Source organism: Haemorhous mexicanus, chromosome Z, assembly GCF_027477595.1.
Source record: "Haemorhous mexicanus isolate bHaeMex1 chromosome Z, bHaeMex1.pri, whole genome shotgun sequence".
Taxonomy (NCBI): Eukaryota; Metazoa; Chordata; class Aves; order Passeriformes; family Fringillidae; genus Haemorhous; species Haemorhous mexicanus.
In genome coordinates this window covers 79,649,230-79,672,468 of record NC_082381.1, presented here as the reverse complement: position 1 = coordinate 79,672,468, position 23,239 = coordinate 79,649,230, and the positions used below count along the sequence as shown (strand labels likewise).

The following is a 23,239-nucleotide window of genomic DNA, read 5'->3' as shown; positions in this document are numbered from 1 at the left end:
TTGATTCCTGTAATGTGCTATTACCCTTCCTCTTCTGCTTGGCAAGATAAGGAACATTTTCCACTAACCAAAAGTCAAGGTAATTCTGGCATTTACCAACACTAATTGGCAACTACTGCTGTAGAATGGCTGTCAGCCTTCCCTAACTGCAAAGTAAAATGCAATTCAAAAGCATTCATCCCTACCTGAAATGAGCCATGTCAGTAAGAAAGCAATAATGGGCCCAAAGAATGAAGAGAGCTGCTGATAAAATGTACCATGCAGTACAAAAGCAAGTTCTGGCTGGGTCTCTACATACAGACACATCTGTGTGCACTTGTGCACAGGCTCACACGTCTGGAGAGAGTTGCGGTCCATGCAAGCTGGGCTCAGTTGGTCTGTAAGAGCAAAGCTGGCTAGGCCGGAACACTGCTCTGGGGACTGAGACCAGAGCAATGGGGTTAACAGCACGGAGCCAAGATCCTGAACCACTGCTATAATCCAGACCTGCCCAAAAACCTCTAGGAGGCATGGCATTAACCTTGCCTTCCCCTTTTTCTCCTTTTGTTAATAGATGGCACAGACTTCAGAAAAGCATCCCACAGTTTGCAGAATCACCAGAAGCTAATCTGTTTCCATCCTGGAAAGGCATCCCACCACAACCCCACCCCACAGTGCTACCACCACCCAAGAAACCCTGAACTCCTCCCCTGCCATGTGTCTTTGCCACTGGAGAAATACTGAAATGCGCAGCCCCAGCCGTCTCACCTGCCTCCCTTAACTAATAAAGCATTTTCTCTCTGCCTAATGTCCTTTACACAGTTTCCACCAGTCACTGATAAATTTGGATTTGGATGTAAAGACCTTAATAATTTGGATGCTTATAAAGAAGAGAATTCAAGGTCATTCTGGGGGTGCCTTGTTTTTGCTTTTAACAGCTGGGTTTTTCAGGGCTTTCAGAGCATCCTGCTGGGGATGGAGCAAGCCAAGGTGGCTAGTCTATTCTGGTATAACTCATCTTTGTCCAAGCTTCCTCTGGCTTCTTCAATGAAAGCCAAACCTGAAAGCCAAACTTCTCATCATGCCAGCAAAACCTGGATCAGTTTAAGTCCCCTCTGACAACCAGACTCCAGCCCCTCACACTCCTAATCTGGTTTTGCAAACCTCAATCCTACTTCTGATCCCTGCCCATGCCAGCTGTATCTGGCCATTTCTGGACACTCCTTAGGGGCTGAACAACAACAGAAAGCAGCTCACAGATCTTCCAAAAAGACCAGGACAGAGAAACTGAGAACAAAACTGATACTATGAAACACAGTGAAACCACAGGACTGATATATTGGGAGGAAAGCTCACAGTTTCCTTTTCTTTATAATTTTAGTGGACTCCAGCAGCTCCTTCCCATACATCTCTTCCATCTGTGCTTGTATAACTACCCTGCAAAACTACACCCTGTATCAGATCACTGAATAGAAGAAGTAAACTTTGATATCTGTGTTTAAGCTCCCAGTCTTCACAGGATATGATGGGTCATTACTCCAGCTCAGAGAGTGCCTAATCTTAAATCACTGCCCTTGACTCCCACTGCTGCCAGCCTGGGTCCTCTCCAAGGTCAGGTCTGCTTCCCAGATCTTAGAGATCTGTCAGGCAGATACACAGCTTTGCTGCTTTGAATCCCCACATTTTTAAAAGTCATTTAGGTTCATCCTAAAAATATTGCAGCATAACTTAACCACCTGTAAACATTAAATGCTGCCTGCTAATTGACAGGTACAATATTTACTGAGGGTTACACACCAGCAGACAGCCTAGCAGATTTGTTTATACACAGCGATAGCAATGCCAAGTGCAAGGAGAGACAGATCAAGATCTGAGAGATGAAAGCAAGCCTGAAGAAGGGGACTGGCACATGCACACAAACCAGTAACACAGGAATCTCCTGGCAGGTTCACTCGACAAACAGCATTCATCTCGCCTGCCGCTTCATGATCCAGCATTGCTGTTATGAGCATCATGCAGAGAGAAAATGGGAGACAAAATGGCAGAACAACCCCATGCTTGTGGGAGAAGCACCCTGAAAGTAAAAGGCACAGAAATGGAGTGTAGATGCCTCAACAGCTCTCCCAGCACAACATCCCCTAGGCAATGGCAGTGAGCTGGCCACTGGGATCAGCACAGCAGTGGCTGAAGACATGCAGGTCAACCCAACCTCTTGTCCCCTATTTTGGTTACAACTTCAAACTAATTTTCTACAGAAAGGAAAAAAAAGGAGTTTTCCTGGACTCCACATTTCAGTTTCAGTAAAGCTCTAATCTGCTTCCTGGGGTGGGAAAAGAGCAATAGAGACCACCAGCGAGGTCCTCCCACATCCATGCTGGTCCCTGAGTGGCCTCTCAAAGCCTTTCCTCCCACCTGCAGCCATCTAGTCTGCCACAGGCTGCGTCTCCCCCGAAAGCAAATATAGTGCTCCCCAAGGGCACAGGGCTGACAGCAGTGGATATTCAAATAGCCAACATGTGGAGGAGATGGTGAGCATGGGGCAGGCAGCAGAGATGGAGCTGCTTTCCCCATGGAGAGGGTGCCCTGCCAATGCACCCTGTCTCTGCTTGGGAGGAGATAACTCATCGTGAAGCTATGGGAGGTTTGGTTTGCACTTTGAAGCCTGGAAGGAGGCTGCAACTTCTGACAGGACATTCTGGATGCTGTTTTCAAAAGGCTTCTGACACAACTGGATCTCACATGCCGGAGTGCCAGGTCATGCTTTGAAAATGGAGCTGGAAGTGAGATCTGAGGCTGCCAAGCATATTCATTCCTTGCTTTTTTTCTTTATTTTAACAGGAAACAAATAATTTTCAAAATTTTACTCACCGTCCCTATTCAATACTTAAGAAACTTAATTAAGCCACTCATTACTCTGATAGCAGCTGCCCCACAGCATCTGTAAGTGATGGGCCTCTATAAGCCCCCCCCTTGTCATTAAAAATCAAAGGATGAACTAGGCATGCATTCAAGCTCCAGATATTCACATTTCTCCTCATTCAAATGTCAGGAAAATGTAATTAGTACTGACACAGATGGAGGTCATATTTCCAAGCAAAATATTAGGGGGGAAGGAAATAATAAAAAAAAAAAAATTGAGAAGCAATTTTACTAAATGACACTACACCACAACTGAACAGATTACAGCTCTTGAATTTTTCCAGTACCTCAGCTATGTTTTTACGTTTCACAAAGCCATCCTATATGTGCTTTGCATTAAAAATGTATTTATTGCTCACATTGATACATATATGTTCTGAATTTAACAATTTACTCCTCAGACCAAAATTATGCAAAACATCAAGGTAGCACTAGCACGAGATGGCTCTGGATCAAGAGTTTCTCTTTTTTTACATATATATTTTTGGCTTTCCACTTCAAAAAAAAGTCTGATCAACTTAAATTACAACATGTGTTTAGACATCTTCAGAACAGATTCAAGAAGCCTTTATATGGACCAGAACTTTCAAAATACCAAATAATTCATTTATTTATTTTTAAACTTTTAATGTTTTCTTTCAGAATGACTACAGTTATGAGGCTTGCAAGACACACACACATGAACACCCTACCCTTTCTGTTGCACCATAGAATCCAACATGTCTCACTGATGCAAAGAGCAAGTTTTTGCAATTCGGCTTCTTTAAAAAACAGAGGTTTTTTTAATTGCTTTTAACTCCTACAAAGTACTTTAAATTAAATTACTGTAACGTTACAACCACAATCACCACTACCCTGGAGTAGTGGATGAGGAGCACTAATTCAGAGGGCGCGTTTAATTCCCTGCTTTTCTCAACAGAATTTAGTGATGAGATGTCCACTCGCAGTGCTTTGTTACCAGCTTTGAAGTCTTAAAACCAAAACCAGCTGCTGGAGCCAGCCCCAAGCCCAGCAAAGCAGCCTTCATCTGTTTATACTATCAGTGCCTCTGGAAAGATTGGCAGACAGTGCTTCTGGTGATAGATGCGTACTGAAACCTGATCAAGGCTTGGGTTATTTTCCTCCATCCAGCAATGCTGCAATTCCAGACAGCCAACAAACCCCAAGATCTCCATTAGAACGAAGAGAGAAGCAATGAAAACCCCAATCCCACTGTCGTCCCAAACATTAACAAATTGTCTATCTCATCAACTCTGAGCAAAATCCACAATTACTTCCATGTGGTTCCCAGACACTGGCCAAACAAGTTTCATATCACAAATACATGCAATGTGGTCTGGTGCATCAAAAAGGGAAGCTTCAATCCCAATGTTAACATGAATTGTAAGGTGACATCAAGTCCAGGCAGAGCTAAACATGAAGCTCCAAAGGACAAAAATTACCATCTTCTACTGACACCTCCTGCTCCAGTGTTGTAGGGTCATCAGTTGTCTCAACAAAAAATTCTGAGGCCAACCCTGACAGGTCAAGAGATAAAAGGACCTACCCGCCATCAGAGATGGAGTATGACAGAGGTTTCCAACAATTACTATTTAGCTCTCCAATCGTCCTGCCCCCGTGTTTTAGATGCCATCCCACAGCCGGGTGCCCTGACAGCTAGTATTGTCACCTACAGGCTCAGCCCAAGGTCAGAGCACTGAAACCAGAGAATTGCTAGAGAAATCAACCTAATTTGCTTGCACACCTGCTGTGTTCTTCTCGAGAAGAATTAAATCAAACTTACCTGGGCAGCCTGGTCCCCAATGTCTGGCATGCCATCATCTGACAGCCGGCCCCGGTACGGTGCCCCGGTGCCCTGGTGCTGCTCTTCCCCATTGCTCTCTGCTTCAGAGGTCTCTGGCTGAGCAACCTCCACCTCCATCGGCGTGCAGTGCCCGTTCCCGTGCTCTGAGCCCAGCTTCTCCTTGCTGTCCTTGCTGCCCGGCGTCCTGGTGATGACTCCGAACTTCCTGGTCCTTTTCCCATTTTGAGCAGCTCTGTCTCCGGGCTCAGGGCTGGGCTTGGCTTTGGGGTCGCAGCTGTTGCTGTTGTTGCCGTTGGAGGGAGGCAGGGGCGCTTTGCGCTTGATGCGGCGCAACATGATCAGGTAGACAAAGCCGCCATTCCAGCACTGCTCGGCTAGGTAACTGCAAGGAAAGGGATGTGTGAGGACCACTGACCACTCGCCCTGCAGTGCCCACATCCCACCCCAGCATCCCAACTCGCTGCGCCCTGTGATGTTCCTGCACTGTCTCAGCCAGCTGATTACCTGGTGTATGGACATGTTAGGATAACGCGAGGAATTGGCAAATGCTCTTTCCTCAGTGTCTGAAGAAAATATCAGGAATAATTAACAGCCCTACCAGCCACCCAGGCTGATCCCACCACAGCATAACATGACAGCTGATAAATGCCACCAGATATGACCTCCTTATCTGCAGTGCAGCAACATGTAAAGGTGAAGTAAGGAAAAGAGAGCAGAGAATGTTTCCAGCAGAGTATTAAAATAAAGAAATATTTTCTAAAAATAGGCAGGACTCATTTGTGCAGAAGCCTATAGAGCATCTGCATCTGAAATGAGCCTCCTTAATGAAACTAATCTTCTGCTTCAGCATATGTACATGCTTTGAAGGCCACTGGGAAAATAAAAAAATCAGCCACTAGGGTAAGCAGGCACAACACCAATGGCCCCAGTACGGCAAGGCACAGCACTACAAAGCATCCCAGATGCTTTACAGAGATGTGGAAATCAGGTGGGTTTCCTTCATACAAGCATATTCTAATCAAAACAGGGGCCAAGTCATCTCAGTTGTGCAAGGAGCAGCCCCCAGGTTCTCCTACCAGAGCAAAGCATCACTTCCCCTCCCAAAGTCTCTAGACATGCCTTGGAGGAATTAACATTTCTGCTTCAAACAAACCCTCTGTGACCTTACAGAAACTGCACCCACTGATGCAAAAGGGGAATCTAACTTCAGGCTTCTTTTAGGAAAGGATATACCTCAACCCAAATTCTTGAAATATTTGGGTTCTGAGCCAAGGGTGTAACCAACTGAGAGTACAAACAAGCTGGAATTTGTACATAGCAGGTTTGTATGTGCCCTTTCACACTAATTTAGGCCCCAAAACTATATTGCCTTTCTCTCTAGTGAAGGTAGCCAGAATGAATTTCCCAGAGCATTAAATAAGCCTGTGCTGCAGCTGCAACCAAATGAAATCTTCACTAATACAGAGCAGTTGCTGAACCTACAGCTTTTAGGTGTAGAGTTGAACCACAGATAATAAGAGAAAATAGCACAGCAGAGAGAGGAGGAACCACTCAGGAGTCTGCCACCAAGTTTTTCCCTCCCTGCTGCTTGTAGGCTAATTTTCCATTTCCCTTTCTTAAAAGTTGTTTGGCCATAAAATAAATCTTTCAAACTTAATCCTGCACAGAGGTGACTTAATGGCAAAACAGGAAAAGCAGCTACGATAACCCCTGAAGCAAAGGAGTGAGGAAAGCACTCTCAGCTACTCAAAGTAAGCCAGACCAGCCTGGCAGGGGCTGGAAGTAATATGATGGGTGTGTATTTCTGTCCAGGGACAAGGGCTGATATTTTCACTCCACTTCTTTGCAAAGCTTCGATGTCCCCCACAGACAACACTGGCATTCAAATCACTTATGTTTAATTAGGAAGACTGATGTTTAAATGAATACCACAACTAAATAACCTTAAAAGCAGCCCTGGAGCCACAGATGGGAAGGACAAGTATGCTTGCTGTGCCTAAGTTCCCAATGAATATAAATTGAACTCCAACTCCCTGGACAGTCCTTTCAGTTTTCACCAGGCAATCCTTTTTTCCCTCCCCTTCCCCAGACATAAAGAATATTTAAATAAAGCCCTAAACCCATCTTTTTCCAAATGGCTGAAAGCAGACAGCCAACAAGCCCCGCCAGTTGGGAAGTCTCTGCAGCAAAGGTCAACTGTCTGGGCGGCCACAAGGTGACACTTGGCTCTGGGAGACACATGAAGCTGGCAGGACCTGAAGGGTTAGCATAGAAAAAAAAAATCCTGAGCTAACATAGAAGTATTTTTGATTATCAAGTTAAAAGACGAATTCTTTTAATCAACTGAAAAGGGGCAGTTATGTTCCAGAAACAATATGGGCTGCCTGTTTTTCACATTTATCTTTCAACTCAAATTTCAAGGCAGCCAGTAAAATTGATTAAAATTCATGACTTTTGCTTGCAGCAATACCAGTGCACTCTGATCCATCACACATAAGCCTGATAGCACTGTTTCTCTTGGCACAGGGAAACAGGAAAGCAGCTCCTCTTCCCACAGTTGTGCGCCTTGCATGGGTGCTGCCCACCCTGTCTTTATGCAGTGTCAACTCTGCCCGATTCGTTTCTGTGCAGGTGCGTGTATATGGGGCTTTTTGAAACACCAATCTCTGAACTAATTACTGATGTCTTTTTTAATGACAGCAACCAAGTGCATGCATATCAACTACTTGATTTAGGAAGTATGGAGAACAAGAGGGAACTTTGCATATGTCCAAATAAAGTAATTCTAAAGAGGCAAAAAAAATTTACTATTTCACTTCCACTCATGGCCCATTTATTCTGTTCATAAAGTGTAAAGCTGTAAGAGAAAAGGAGGGTTTTTTTTCCTATTCTTCCTATCCACTCTTCATACATAATCATCCCTTCAGTCTGGAGCAGGGTTACAGCAAGTGGTTATAGATACAGCTGCACTGAAGTCAGCAGAGCTGTGTTGATTTACTCCATATGTTGAGATGGCCTGCATGTTCCAGGCATGCAGCCTGTAGTAACTCATGGGCTTATGCAAAAAAAAAAAAAAGAGGTGTTCTCTGGGTCAGCGAGCAGTCACCTTTGCATGGCAGCAAGTCACTGCATACACTGGATCATGTCGGGTATTTCCGGACAGGCTAAGTCCTGCTGGGACCAGGGATGCAGTAAGTGGCACCATTATCTCAAGAGTTTCTTTCAAACCAAAGACCAGGAAAACTAGCACTGATAGAACACTAAACTCATACCACAAGATAGGAGACAAGTCGAAAATAATATACTAAGAAATTGTGGTCATTTCATTGTATTGCTCTTCCAAGGTGGGAATGATAACCAAGGAGCCTGATCCACCTGCAATTTCTACTAAGTACATGCCAGCTACTTGGCTGGCTTCCTTCTCCTTTGCCATTTCTTTCCTGTTTAAGTAAAAAGCAAAAAAATAAACTACAAGGGAAGCACAGCAAGCTCTCAACACTGTGCAAAGTGCAGGTAAGGTTGTATTAAATGAGTGAGAACCTTCATATTTTACCTTGTTTTCTATCAATCTAGGTATTTTCTATCAATCTAGGTATCAATTCTATCAATCTATCAATCTAGGAGCATCCCATGCCAGAAGGGAGTAGTGGGACAGACTCAAAAAAATGTAATTATACAGTCTCTGGACAGCAGAAAACTGCAAAAATATGGAAAGTACTTCAAATTCCCCTTCTCAAGGGGTTTAAAGTGTGCAATGCAGAAAAGTTGGGGTTTTTTTTAGATTTGCTCCCTATAGAGCACTTGCAGAGATTTTTGCAATCAATATACCAACAGTGTCTCAGGGAGCACAGGATCAGAGCTGATGAGCACACCCAGCAGCTCGCAACACAGATGTGGAGAATCAGCAGCAACCTCCAAATTGTCACTGCGTTTGAACACAGACCTCAGCTTGGATGGAGAAGGTGTGTGGACAAAAAAGCATCCCTAATTCAGCTTTGATTTATCTAAATTTATTGGAAAATGAGATTCTCTGTTCTCACTTTGGTTTGCAGAGGATGGAATACACATTGGTGAAAGCTCTGGATCTCATACACCAGCTTAGAAACCTTGAGCAGATACTCCAGCTGCCACCAAATCACAACACATAACAAATCCTATTATCACTGATTTTAAGAATGCAAGAGATTTTACTAGCTGATCATACATCTGTCAGTATCAGTTACCAAACCAAAACATTTTACCAGCAGAACACCCATCCACACTTTCTGTATTTTCCACTCTTTGCAAGGTAGTGTCAAATCTCCCTGGCATAGCTGGGAGTCCCCTCAGACACTGCAGCATCATCTCCACAAACAGGATCTAAAAAAAAAAATCCCTGTAATACTGGCTTGGAAACATTTCCCACTGGCATGCTCAGAAGGAAGGACCACCCAGCTGCTCCTGCTGCTTTGATCTCACCCTGGCACCAGTGCTGGTACAACCCCAACCCATATAAATGTAACCCTTAAACAGTGGGGAAGACTAGTTCTTCTCTGTAGCAGAGAAACCATGAAAATGTTAATAATCCTTAAAACCAGAGAAAAATTGTTTTAGACTTGAAACAGAGTTGGACAGTTACCTCTCACGAAGCTCAACCACAGGCTGGAAAATGCAACCTGTAGCTGGTATCAAGGGGCATTTAATACCCTTTTTGTATCAGAGCTATAAAGACAGAGACACATGTTCACTTCCTTGGGAGAATATTTTGAGTTATTCAGGCAAATCCCATTTCTCCCCTACACAGCTGAACTGACTGCTGTGATCATAAGAACTGATAAACTCACTGAGTTTATTCCAACCTCCCTGGCACACATGTGAAGTGTCAGACTCGGAAATAGTGCCTTAGACTAAGACAGTAATTTTGTCTTTTTTTACTTTTTTTTTTTTTTTGAGCATGTGCATGTATAAAAATAAAGGTTTTCTGACTTGACAAGAGCATGCTGTGACAAGCTCTTTGTCACATCCTATCTCACTTTAACAAATACAGACAGCCACACTAAGCCATGGAAAATCAAAGCACATCCAGCAGCCATAAGAAAGCATCTGGATCCACTTTAGGGTCAGAAATATTGAAGTATGTTTATTTTACACTAATAATACTATTTAGCATTTCTCCAGAAATCTTCATCCTGACAGATCAGAAAGTGCTTTGGAAATGATACACACAGTATCACTGACATCTCGCCAGCCAACCCATCATGCAGCTCACCAAGACAGAAACTGAGGCAGAAACTGAGCAGAAACCTCAGTCGAGACGACCACTTTCAGAGCCCCTGCCTAGCCCTCCTGGGACCTATAATGTCCTTTGCAGGACAGACAGACCATTTTTATGCTCTTCTCTAAAGGAGTTTGGCATGGTAAAATGTCTTGAAACTCAACCTTCTTCAGGCTGGAAACATGAAGGGCAGTGCAGATCCTCGCAGAACTGAAACCTCCAGACTCAAGGGGGATTTTAAAAGCTAAACTTAACATTTCTCCATGATGTCTGCAAAGGAGCAAACTTGCTTTTCAGGTAAGGCAAATTAATGACTAACAGATAGTGACTGATGCTCCTGATGAAACCCTCACCTCAGTGCCGTCACTGTGCAAGAACATCTGTCCCACTAAGGACTCATTTTGGCAAGCACCAATGGGAATTTTCCAGAGATCGCCACATCTTCAGCCAGGAGTCAAGTCTGTCTTAATGTCTGCAGGCAAAAGGGAACACCAGCCTACAACCTACAAAGACCAGGGAAAACCTTGCTACATCCAAGCTTGCAAGAGGTTCCACCTCCTGAGAACTGCAAGGACACCTGATGACCAGCCCTCTCATCCACCTCCTTGGAGGATTAAGCTCACCAGCCTTAGCAGAAAGCAACAGTGTTTGTAAACCTGGCTATTGCTTCAACAGTCTTGGGCACAGAACTGAAGCACACCAGGAATGAACTTGATCCAAAATCTCGTCACCAACAAGCCCTTTCCTGCCTCAGGCTCTGCAGGCAATGGCACACACAAGGGACACAATGTTCTCTGCCACACTTAATAAACTTGAGGAAAGGCAGAAAAAGCAAAGGAGAAGCCAGCTGGGGAGCTCAGCTCCTAATCACACCCAGGGAGAGCATTCAAACAGCGCAAGGAACACAGAAGGTGCTCCCATCTCCCTTTTCAGAATGAGCAACCCTCAGCCCCCAGCTTGTGGCCAAGGTTAAGCAGCAACAGCCCTAAGTCTCACAGTGGCCATGGCTCTCTGTGGCACACTGTGTTTTTCTCAAGCAGCTTTCTGAAAAACAAAACTGAATCCAGTGTTTTTGTCTATGCCATATTTTTCACAATTAAAATTATAGCACAGAATGCAACTAGATTTAGCACAATTTTGAAGAAAAAACAACTTTGTAAGTTATGTTTCAAGGTATACTTAACAAGGCTGGCAGGAGGCCTTGGGCAAGACCTCCATGAGCACTGTGAAATCCTGAACTGTCAGGAATGGTGGAAAGGGAGTGGAGGGAGGATTGCCGTTGTACATTCATGGACTACATGCCTGCCTACAGCTTTTTCTGGAATTGTGACACAGGACCAAGATAAAGCCTGGTGAGACATCTCACGCCACCTGGTACCAATGCAATGATGTGGCTTTGAATTTGGGAAGACTGAATTCCTTTCCTCTTCCTGTACTCTACATCCCTGACAGTATCCCAGGCAAGTCTTTCCTTAGAAAGATAGGGACAACAACATGGCATTCCACAGAGTTACTCTAAGGTCTGAGGTGGTGAAGCCACTGGATTTAAATACTGCAGTTTCACAATCAACTTATATCTGGGATCAGCCTACACCAAATAGCACTACAGCTTTCCTCCCACCCCATATCCTGCCTGCTCAGGTGCTGGCACAGTCATGCTGGCAACAGAACAAATGAACCCAAGGAAACAATCCAGCCTGAAATTATACAGCTACAGCAAACTTTTAAAAATTCAGTCCTCAAGATGAGGATTTTAAACACAGACAACAACCCCATCTGGTCCCAGCAGCACAGGGGCAGGGACAGGAGAAGAATGGCAGAGGTAGGGGAGCACACTTCCACTCCCACCAACAGCCCTCACCTAAAAAGGGCTGAGAGACATGTCCGCAGCCCAGGGCAAGGGAGTTGCACACACCTTGCAGACAGGAGCAGTGTCTGGCTTTGGCTGTACAGCATTCATACCTCCCATTTCTAAAACCCAAAGGATAGCCACCCTCTCCGCACAAAAGGAAGCCCAGCTGAATCGCATCCCCACCAAATGTGGGGAGAGAAGACCATTTGAATTATGCTGGCACAGCACAAAACTCACATACTTCTACCTTGAACGTTGTTGAGATGCTTCAAAACCATATGCAGGGCTTTGGGAGACCAACAAGCAGAGCAGGGACCCCCAGATTACACTGCATGTGGAAAAAGGATGTGAATGGCCACAGTGATCCTTCTCCCCTCGCAGAACAAGCAGCTGAACAGGATGACTTGAGGAGCTTTATAAATTCTCCACACCTGAGGATCTACCAAAACTCTGATGGACATCCTAAACCTAGCAGATTTTGCAGCTGCAGGCATCATAAAATCATTTGGGATTTGCTGATGTATGGCTGTCCTAGCAGGGCAGAGCAGTGATGCTGCATTCCAACTGCAGAGATTTTGGACTCAACATTTACAGAGGCCCTGATCTTAATGAACAAACAACCTCCACATCTGCATTTACAAGTCACAGCAGACAGAAACACATGGTTTTTCGGTTTGGGTCCAAGAGACAGACTAATGGGTGTTAAGGAGCTAAATCCTCTTTGTTCCTTGGTTAGTGGCAGAGTGTACAAACAGAAGTGGGCTAATCCAAAAACCATCCTGGCTCCAATTTGTCAGCTTATAGCTCTGCTGCAAACAGACATTCAGCTGGATATGCAGCCACATTCGCAAATATAACTTCCAGTTACAATATCCTAAACAATTTAAAGCGGCTAGTTATCAATTTAAAATTACAAAAACCTTGGCTGTAACAGACCAAAATGATACCAAGTTTCACATGGGCATTATCACCCATGTTTGCTGAGTGACCTATGCTGTGTTGCTACTGATCAGATACAGTCTCTCCCACCACGATGACTTCCTTTAGAATACAAGATCCTTGAAGCTCCAAAGGTTGTCCTGTGCAACTCCTCCCAGTTTCCAGTGGCTACCTGTACAACTGATGTTTCACTGAGCACTTAAGAGGCAGGCTGAGTTTTATACCTCTTCTATGCTTTTACCAAAGAAGGCATCAAATCCCCTTCCTCTGGAAGCCCAGAGGTGGACGTGCTCTTTCCTGCATGACATATTGTTCCTACCAAGGTATAAGACTCCATTACTGGAAAGCCCAAACAAGCCCATTTGTAAAACATGGAGCAGAATCATAGAACACTCTGAGCTGGAAGTTTCCAACTTTCTGAGTTGGAAAGGATCCAACATGAATCCTCAAGCACAATTCCTGGTCCTGCATAGGACACAATCCTAAGAATCACACCATGTGCCTGAGAGCAGTGTCCAAAATAAACCATCCAGCTGGAAAGCATACATGCTTCACATGAAAGAAGAAGGAAGAGGGTCAAAAGCCATCCATGTGTGACCCACGTACAAAGTACCTCCAGTGTATGATGCTGCTGCAACTTCATCCTGAATTCTCAAATCTTGTCACTGTGTTTACACCTCACCACCCTATTTCCAGGGCTTCTGCCTTTCCTCAGTGCTATTTTAGGATCATCCCTCTAAAACAACCACTTTCTAAGCATCCAGCTCACATCCTTCCCTCTTCCTCCCTGCAAATCTTTTATCTAATTCTGCTCCCAGCTTCAAATCACACCAGGAAGCAGTGACAGCCAGGAATAGATTTAACAGGAGAGAAATGGTTTGTACTCAAAACTGAATGAGTTCAGCACAGACGATATTCTTTACCATAATCCAGGAATTTTGCACAGACAGAACTGCCGGGGAGGATGCCACAAAAATTTCCATGTGTGATTTTGACAACTCCCTGATGCCAAGCTTGCTGGTGGGAGGGCTGCAAGACCATGGGATCTGAATCTGCCCCCAGCCAGTGCTGCTACAGCAGCACAGGGAAGTGCTAGTGGCAGGTACAGGCTGTTTCTGGGAGCTGAGATCACCCTTTTGCCTATTTTTCCCCATGCAGAAATTATCACAAATGCCCAAAAGGTAAGAGAACAAACACATCTCACTGAAATACCTTTTATTCCAGCAGCAAAGTTTTACAATGGTATCTCAAATGGGGGGACAAATAAAAAAAAAAAACATGAAACAAAACAAAATAACAATCTCTGCAACATTGTTTTGGCAAATCACATTATTTATGTTTTAACATTAGTTGTAATTCCCAATGTACCTCTTTCCTCTGAAAAGAGAAGGTTTGGATGTCTGCAAGCAATGAAAATGAGAGCCAGAAAATTTAATCAAGTCTTTTTTACAGCAGGAAGCAGTATGCTGGGTAAGAAGACACTTATTTCCAACGCTATTGCAGGCTCACTTGAGCTCCTGAGAGGAGCCCTATTAACAGAGAGAAGCCAGGCTTCAAATAACCCTGCAACTGCTGGGGGGCAGATAGGGAAGGAACAAATTCACAGCTCTCAGATTTATTTGAGGGGGCCAATTCTAGCAGCAAGGGCTACTCACCTTCAGAGGACTGCTTGGCTTTGAGCATTTTCCAGGATTCTTCCTAATACTGCAAATGGTAGCTACTTAAATCAACTGCTTCCTCTTTCCTGTTATTCAGCATCCCCAGATCTTGCAATTTGACCACAAAGCCAAGAAACATTATTTGAGATAAGAAATACAGGTCTTCATTAACAGCAAAATGGAAAACCGAACACTCTATCAGAGCAGGGGAAAAGTTGGAAAGTATGATCTGACAATACTGCAAGAAACCTTAATAGGTGGGAAAGAGCCTGAACTCTCACAAATGTACCCCTACATACATTACTTTTTGTGACTTCAGGACAGCTAGGCCCAAGGAAGAAAAGGAGTGAATTTTCCACAAGTAGTGAGACTCTCAACACGCGCAGTGATGCTGTCACCCACGACCACAATGCTTACAGGCTGCCCAGACTCAGCCCTCCCCACCAGCCTGTCAGCGTCTCCTTTCACTCGCACCCACTCTTGCAAACAATAATTTTGCCTTTTGAGGTCCATTGCCTGCAGGGACAGGAGGTTTACTTAGCTATTTAACTTCACTGTTTTGCTCTCTGTGGTGGGGACACAGTAAATCCTGGGGATGAACTGCTTTCGGCTCTGACTATGGGCTTGCTGAACCGTGCTTCCCCTGCATGCTGGGACAGGTTTCCAACCATAATAACCCTGCACAAAACACCATCTCTTGCTCAACAATTTCCGTCAGTCACACCAAACCATTTCTCTCTCCCACTGCCTAAACACATCTTTGATATTCCTGCTGTCTGGCCAGAATAAAGGACTCACCCTCTGTAGAACAAGCTAACCATGCTGACACTCTTTCAGTTTTACAATTCCCCATGAGAACAAACATTTCCCAGTGAGCTGCCCAGTGATGGGGCGGAGGTTACTTGAGCCCAGGCAAGTGCACTGCTTTGCATTCAGGCACTTAACCGCCCGGAAGCAGATCACCAACAACAGAGCAGCATCTACCAAGTTGCTGAGGCTGTCAATGACCCAGGGGTCACTCCTGCTAAGGTGACAACTGCCCCCAGGATGAAACCTCCACTGACACTGCACATCCCCAAAATCCAATGCTCAAGTAAATTTTGGGAACTACAGCAGGTCTCTGCAACACAACAGCCTGCATGGCAGGAACTGAACTATGCCAGATATACATGTGCCTATCTGCCTGTAGGGAGTTTGCCTCTTTACATGGATCCTCACATAAACGAGCTTCTAATTACATCCTCACTTTGTTTTTAACACAGTGAGTTTGAATGAAGCCAAAAGGGAGAAGAATTAAGGAACACACATGGCAGTAGCCATAAACATTTCTCAACTTTCACTTGGTTTTGAAACACAAACAAGACAGACATGCCCTCCTCAGAGGGCCCATGGATTAGAGCTTGCAGATGACTTCAACTTCCCAACAAATGCTTCGCACACAGTGGAGCTTCTGGATTAAATACAGATCTTGTAGGCTGCTATAACCACACTTCTAGCTACAAAACACACAAGCATCCCTCCGGCAGGCCATGATGCAGAATAAAATCACAGAAACTGCCTTGAGACAGTCCTCACCAACACCCCGGAAGTGAAGATTATTTCAACAGTCAGGAGGGTGGATAGGACTTTGCTTTCTGCAGCTATTCACATAACTGGCTTTTACCAGCAACAAATCAATCTTCCCCAGCTGCTTCTGCAGCCAAAACTCATCAGGATTTGCCCCAAGTTGTAGCTTAATTAGATGCTGCCAAACACAACACAGGTGCAATTCAACTTGGAACACGACAGCAGAGTTAAATGCATTTTTTTTACATTTAAAACAAATGGGAGATAGCAAGCTCTCACACTTCATCCCATGTCAGGATACCACCCCACAACTTTTCTGCCCAACTTTTTTCTGCCTCATACCTCTATCAAACTATAACAAGAGAGAGAGAGAGTTGTTCATTGATTTGTGCTCCTCATGGACTCAGGAGGAGCTGCCTGCAGCCCTGACCTGGGCTCTGGCCAGGGGTTGATCCAAAAGGTGTCTGCAGGTGCACCAGCCCAGTGACTAAGGACAAAATCTATGACCACAGAAGCAGGTAAGGGCAGGCATTGCTGTGCACCACCCCAGCTGAGCAAAGTCCCTGGCACAAGCACTGGGACACCCTCCTGCCTAAGCAGGAGGGACAGTCCCATAGGAGAGGCGTCACCCACAGCTGCAGACCCCACTGGGGTGAGCAGCTCCTGCCTTGTAGGAAATGCTTGGTGCTGTGGCACCAGAGGCATTACAGGCAGAAGTACTCCTGGGAGTCCAGTGAAGAGCTGTGCCAGATGGTGAGGGGGGGCAGCACCAGCCCTGCTCACTTCACACAGTGCAGAAGGGAAGATGGCCAGGGGCACCTCTTCCCCTCCAGCTGCCAGACCCTGGGGCTATGAAGGGTCTGTTTTGCTGTTGGGGCATTGCTGGCCCATGGAAAAGCCAGAGCCAAGGGAATTAAGGATACAGCACTCTGCATTGTGGCTGTACTTCCCAAAGCATCACGCCATCAACTTGATCATCCAAAGTGACACAAAACAGGAATGACTGCCCTCCTTTTTGTCTTTTCTCTTGCCTTTTTTTTCCTTTTTTTTTAAAATTTTTTTTTAGATTTTACGATCCACCCAGAAATCTGCAGCTCTGGCACAAGACAGACCAGCACCACGTCACAAGAAATCCCCTGTAAGCCTTTTGATGACTTTCATCTATTATTCACTTACTGCAAATCCTTGCCATTAACAAACTGCACTAAGGGAATCCGAACTTTCAAAGCCACAAATCTCCTAATAACTACGGCCGCTTTATACATGCCTAAGGATTAGCCATGTCATCTGGTTAGAAACTCAAAGCTGCTCTTCATTATTGGATCCAACTGCCTGCAAACAGGGAACAGACTGGTAATACTGCCCCTGATTTCAATGATGCAGAGGCAGTCATTACATGACATCCCCCTCCTGGGCACATCCAGCCCAGTGGCACACATTTATGCTGTGCTACTGTGCCAAAGACCCAGAAACCTCCCTCGAGCACACTGACACCAACCCTGGCAGACAGCGCAGGAGTAAGCCTGAATCCGAGCAGACTCAGCTTCAACTGGCTCCTGGTATGCAAACTGAAGGCAGTTTCACAACTATCGGCTCTGCAAATTAAGAATGCCTTTACTTGCTTTGAAAAATAAGAGCTTATTTAGTCAATACATCGGCTTCTTCAAAGAGCCTTCAAACTAATTAGCCATACTGAGTTACTATGAAAATACAGAGCTTGCACTCAATACTCTTGATGATAACAGAGCTGGTGCTTTGGTACTGAAGCTATAGAATTAGCACAAACTTCATCAGATGCATTTTCCTATAGGCTCCAAATTATATTTCAAACTGAATATTTTCCTTTACTGTGCTGGATGTGGGAATTCACTTAATTCATTTGTAAGTTCAAAGCAATAATGATTTTAGCCCATGTGCAGATCAAGAGTTTGAATATTCAACAGTGACAGCACAAGGGGATGGAAGACAGACACACAAGAGAAGACACAGAAAACAAAAGCTGCAGTAAAAAAAGTAAAGAGGGAGGGTAAAAAAAATAGTTGCTGTACTACAGATGAGCTGTACAGCTGTTCCAGTTCAACTTTTGCAGGACAGAGAAGCAGAGATTGCTTAATTTAATGCAAAGGGCACACTAGCCAGAGGCAAACCCTCCCTCATAGATGCAGACGGGCTGTCAAGCAAAACAAAGTTTACAAACCCCTACAAGATATGCAAAGGGCAGAAAAGCAGACTGCAAGGCTCACAAATTTTAATTCCAAGAGTTCCTGCCCATCCCTGCTTCTTAAAGAGTGGGTTTACTTGGCAGATAAGCCTCTGCTTCTTAAAAAAGTCAAGAAAGTCAAAGGCAACAGCATCACAGGAAAAGAAATTTCCCTTTTTTCTGACTTCCATTTATCTGCTTTACATGCAGGTTTACTTACAGCAGAGACCAGCAGGGATGCATCCGAGGGCTCAGCACCACTGGCACTCCCTACAACCCCAATCCCCCGTCCTCTCCTGCTCCTCCTCCACTCGCTGCCCCACCCAAAGTACCCAGCTCCGCCGCCAGCTCTTCCAGCTTGCTTCCCCTCCCCAAGGGAATCGACACTGCTTGCTCCCAAGGTGTGACAAATCGTAATTCTGAATTTCAGGGCAGAACCTGGCAGCAACTACGGGGAGGGGAAAAAAAGCAGCAAGTTCTGACAGGGGGAAGTAAAAATTACCATTACAAATCATCACAACAACTTCGTTATTAGTTTATAACATGTCATATAGCTGATTTCCTTCCCCTCCTCTTCCTACACTTTCACTGACTGTATTGATTGGACTTGTCAGCATGTTCTCACATAAGACTGAATTCAATTAAACAAAATACAACCAACAAGCCAGCAGGTATTGGATGTTTGCTTAAAAAAACATCAAGTAGCAACACGTGCAGACAGCCAGTGCCACCTGAAAGGAGGATGCTCCGTAATGTGTTTAGTAACTGCTATCTGCACAGAAAAAGCCAGAAGCAGACTTTAACCAGCAATTCTCTGCAAGTGTCAGGACAGCAGCAGAGCACAACAACTACTGAATCTTATTTCACACACCGGATCAGAGTTTAATCTGAGCAGCAGCCACATAAATCCAGAGGGGCTCTATTAAAAACCAGTGCAATGATTCATCCCACAGAGAAAAGCATAAATTCAAACTCTGGGCATCTATATATTTCTTAGGAAAGCCTTTTGTTTAGCAACAAGAATTTCTTTGTTGGACAAGCAGGGGGCTGGATCACATCCTTGTAGCATGACATTTCTGCTCTTCTAGCAACACAGAAGGGCATTAAGATAGCCCACATGCAAAGCAGAGACTGCACATGTCCATGCCAAGTAAGTGAAGTGCCACAGGCACTTCAATATAGTGGTATTTTCAATCCTCCTTGGCCACTGCAAAACTACAGGAGCCCTAAGGCTGCCCTCTGTCCTCATTCACCCCCAACTCGAGCAGTAAAGCCCTGACAAACCCTTACCCTCCCTAAAAGTCAGTTGGCACTTTGCCACCTGCCCTGCACTACCAGGATTTCCTTCCGGGAGCACAGTAATGGCTCAGAGCCACGCCTGCCTTTTGAAGAGCTTCGCCAAGAAGAGCACAGTGTCTTGTTTTAGAGACACATCCCCATTCATCAGGAGCCATGACACTCTCCTTCCTGCCAGCCAGGACAGAAGCCCTTAGCCCTGACACCCAGCACAGCAACAAATGCCCCAGGACTTCCAGCTTCCACATTCTTCTCACTTAATACCAATCTTCTGCAGCAAGGAGGTTTTGGGTCCACCTCCTCCCTACCAGCAATTCAGTGTAACACCAGCTTCTTTGAAGACAGAAATATCCAACACCACTACCACTTCCCCAAGACCCTTGTGTTTAATGATAAAGGCAATCTGTGGGTCCCATTTGTTGATGTTTACTCAGATGAGAAGCAACAAAACACGTGATCTCCACTGGCTGCGCTCCTGGAAGTCACATACATCAGATAATGTCAGCAAATTGCCACTGAGCACAAGAAGAGACACTTCAGCAACCACATGGTCCCAGAAACAAAAGACCCACATCCATTTTAATCGCCATTATGCCCTGTTTCCATGACAATAATGGCACCACCCCCAATATGCATAAGGAATGAGGTATTAAAAACAAAAACAGGAAAATACCAAAACCAAAGGATGAGCACCTGTTGATTATCTCCTTTTTCTCTGGTGCTATCTTGATGCCAAGATGCTATTAACAGCTTAATCTGTTATATGCAAAATCTTAAAATTAGGCTGCTTCAGCACTTACTCTGAAATATTGCGGCAGTTGCTCTCCCATGAACAATTTTTCTTTGTCTGGGGTATGTGTTCTCAGACTGATCAAATATAGAAATACATACCCACACAAAATTCTGCAGTGTGCTGGGCAATTGATTTGGTTAAAAGCAGCTTGGGTGCCAGCTCAAAGTCTAGGGTCTGGATGACTAACACAATACATGTTAAATCTAAAATACTACAGGACGTAAAGCTTGGCATTAAATGCAGGACAATGATATAGATATTATTAAAGTCATAGGATATTTAAAAATAGGACAAAATGGTTATTCTAACCATTACAGTTATCAAAATGATTATCAAACTCCAAAAGTCTGATTAAATCTGACGTATTTTCTACTGGATTTTTCACTTCTCTTGTACATACATAAAACACACATATTCCATGCAGGTAAACAGAAAGCTCTTGACTACTTTGAAGGCACTGACCCAGTACTAGTTCTGTCTTCCCATCATGCTGTTTGCAAACTCCTGTTTCATTTGACCAGGCAGAATTGCCCTGCCACAGCTATTACTGCATTTTTCACATAAGACACTACATGTTCCCAAAAACAGAGCTGGCCTAAGCTGCCTGTGACACAGAAAGCAAGAGGGGACAATGGACAGTACTGTACTCACAAAGCCCTTGTTGTAGTGGCTATGACTAAAGTCCCTCACTTTGGGGAAGTTTTTGGCAAGGACTCTATGGAAATGTGCTGGCTAACAGCAGAGGAAGATGCTGTCAGCTCTCCACATGCCCCTGGCCCCTGAAAATCCCAGCCTACCTCCCAGTTTAGAGGTTAGCCCTCCTCTCCAAATGTTTTTCTCCTCAATCTCCCACAGCATTTCCACTTTTTTCTGTAAGAGAAGAAAAGCACAAGTTCTTCTTTCCTTCCCTAGCTCTAAATACATCAGTGGATGTCAAGGTTTCAAGGCAGCTCCTTGCTCAAGCCAGGAGAACGCAAAGCCAAAGCAGAAGGCCAACTATTTGATCAATACTCTTGGATTTAATTAGCTTTGGACCAGGCTTGAAGTTGATGCCTTAGAGGAGTTGCCACAGGCAAAATTCAGTTTGCAAGAGGGACTGCTTTCATAAGAAAAGACCTAAACCTTGGAGGGACTGAGGACAATTTACCACCTAGAGAGACTTGCCTTCAGCAAAGCAACAGTCATCTGACTTAATAGCTGAAGTCCTATAAAGAAAAGAGTTATCACACCAAACTTACTTATATATTTTGTGTCATTTCACTTTAATTTTTCAACTTACTTAATACATTCCACTTATCTTCCTTCTGTACCTTCCTAAGTCAGTTCTTTGGAGCGGAGGCCAGTATTGCCCAGCAGCTGCCAGTGTAAAACTTCCAGTTCTCTCCAAAATGGGTCACAAAAGCCATTTGCTGTACATAAAAGCCTGTCACCTCCTCCAGTTTATTCAGTTTTATCTGAAAATCAAGGCCTTGATGCATATATATGAAACAGAGGTATGAACAGAGCACACCAATATCTACCATATTTTAAGGTCTACTTGCACTTGCCAATATACATATATTAATCCTAAAGTATTGGATCTGGACCAGAAGCTAAAAGCCAGGACATAAGGCTTGAAGTAGCAGTCTGGATTCAAGTCCAAACTTGGCAGCTTAAACTCATATAATCATCATTACTCAAATTCAGTGAAGGGAGGGCAGACCTTAAATCCCTATTAGATTTACTGAGCTATTGATTTACTCAGTTTATGAATTTCTTTTGTACCTTTACAGATCCTGTCACAAAGAATTCAAAACTGAGCTTCTTAACCTAAGGAAATGATAACAGCAGCTGAACACTTGCTTTATATCATGACACCTCCAAGATGGGTCAAGCCTCCCTGCAGACTCAAGTGCCAGATCCTGCATTTCATCCCCAGATGAGCAGTGAAGCCTGCAGTGGAAACTTAGTGGAAGTCAGGAGCTGGCAAGCGTCTCCCCACCCATCCCATCATACCCTTTTACACACTATTCAATGTCTGCTAACACATCCTTGGCACCCACATCACAGTTTGCTCACTGCTGGTCAAAAATATGCATGACAGAGAGCAGTTAATGAGTTCAATATGAAATAAATTAAATCAAATCACGACCTCACAGCATCAACAGTGCATTAATCTCTAACACCATAGCTGTGCAAGGATACAGCTGCAAGACCAGAGCTCTACAGGCACTTGCTGTGAATCCCCCCACTACAGACACTGAGAGCAAGCCCATCTTTTGTATGTGCTCCACCCTGCAGCATCCAGGACCACACACAACCTGCATCCCTGCAACTCAGCTCCATCTTCTGTTCATGAGAGGAGCAGACCTGCAGCTCCCAGCACCCAGGGCTGACCTTTAATCTTCTCACAGGAGGGCAGGCAAGGTGTGAGTGTGCCCTGTGCACAGCTCTGGTCTCAAACACATGCAGAGATGCACAGAGGCAAAGATGTGACAGAAAAAACACAGGGCCATCTGCAGCTCTGCCAGGGTCCTGACTATCAGCCCTCCTTCCAAGGGATCAAGGGGAGAACTCCCAGATCCCACATGCTATTTGAAGTGCTGTTACTGGAGTAACTGCCAGTTTTAGTCTGACCAAAGTCTTCAGTGTTTGGAAAATGAGAAGCTCTTAAGCACCTCCAGCTCATCTGACCAGGGCTAATGTAGGTAGGCTGTGGGTCAGCTGGGCTCTGCCCTCACCAAATGCAACAGCAGGAGAGCTCTGCCAGGCAGACAACAAGAACTGCAGGCACAAGACCCACCATGGCCACTGCTGCCTCAATGTGCTTGTGGTACAAGACCAGACTAGGAAAGAATGATTCACCTTCCATTTTCAGGGTCACACATCATCTTTACTGCCAATCAGGTGGTAAGGTCAAACTACAACTAGGGAAAAGGCAATTAAAGGAAAGCAAAAAAAAGGAGACAGACCCCCCCCCAGTAACTAAATGAAGGTAAT

General features: G+C 44.6%; 1 protein-coding gene across 5 annotated transcripts in view; it reads right to left on the bottom strand.

The window, feature by feature from the left end:
• Positions 1 to 23,239, bottom strand: part of PDZD2 (PDZ domain containing 2) — a 201,973-nt gene that overhangs the window by 63,846 nt on the left and 114,888 nt on the right. For 4 of the 5 annotated variants that reach the window (XM_059837120.1, XM_059837117.1, XM_059837119.1 and 1 more), the window contains one exon: positions 4,682 to 5,084. In XM_059837120.1, the coding sequence (XP_059693103.1) occupies positions 4,682 to 5,084 (403 nt within the window). Of the gene's footprint in view, positions 1 to 4,681; positions 5,085 to 18,391; positions 18,470 to 23,239 lie in introns of those variants that run through there. The other variant, XM_059837121.1, reaches the window with a different exon arrangement.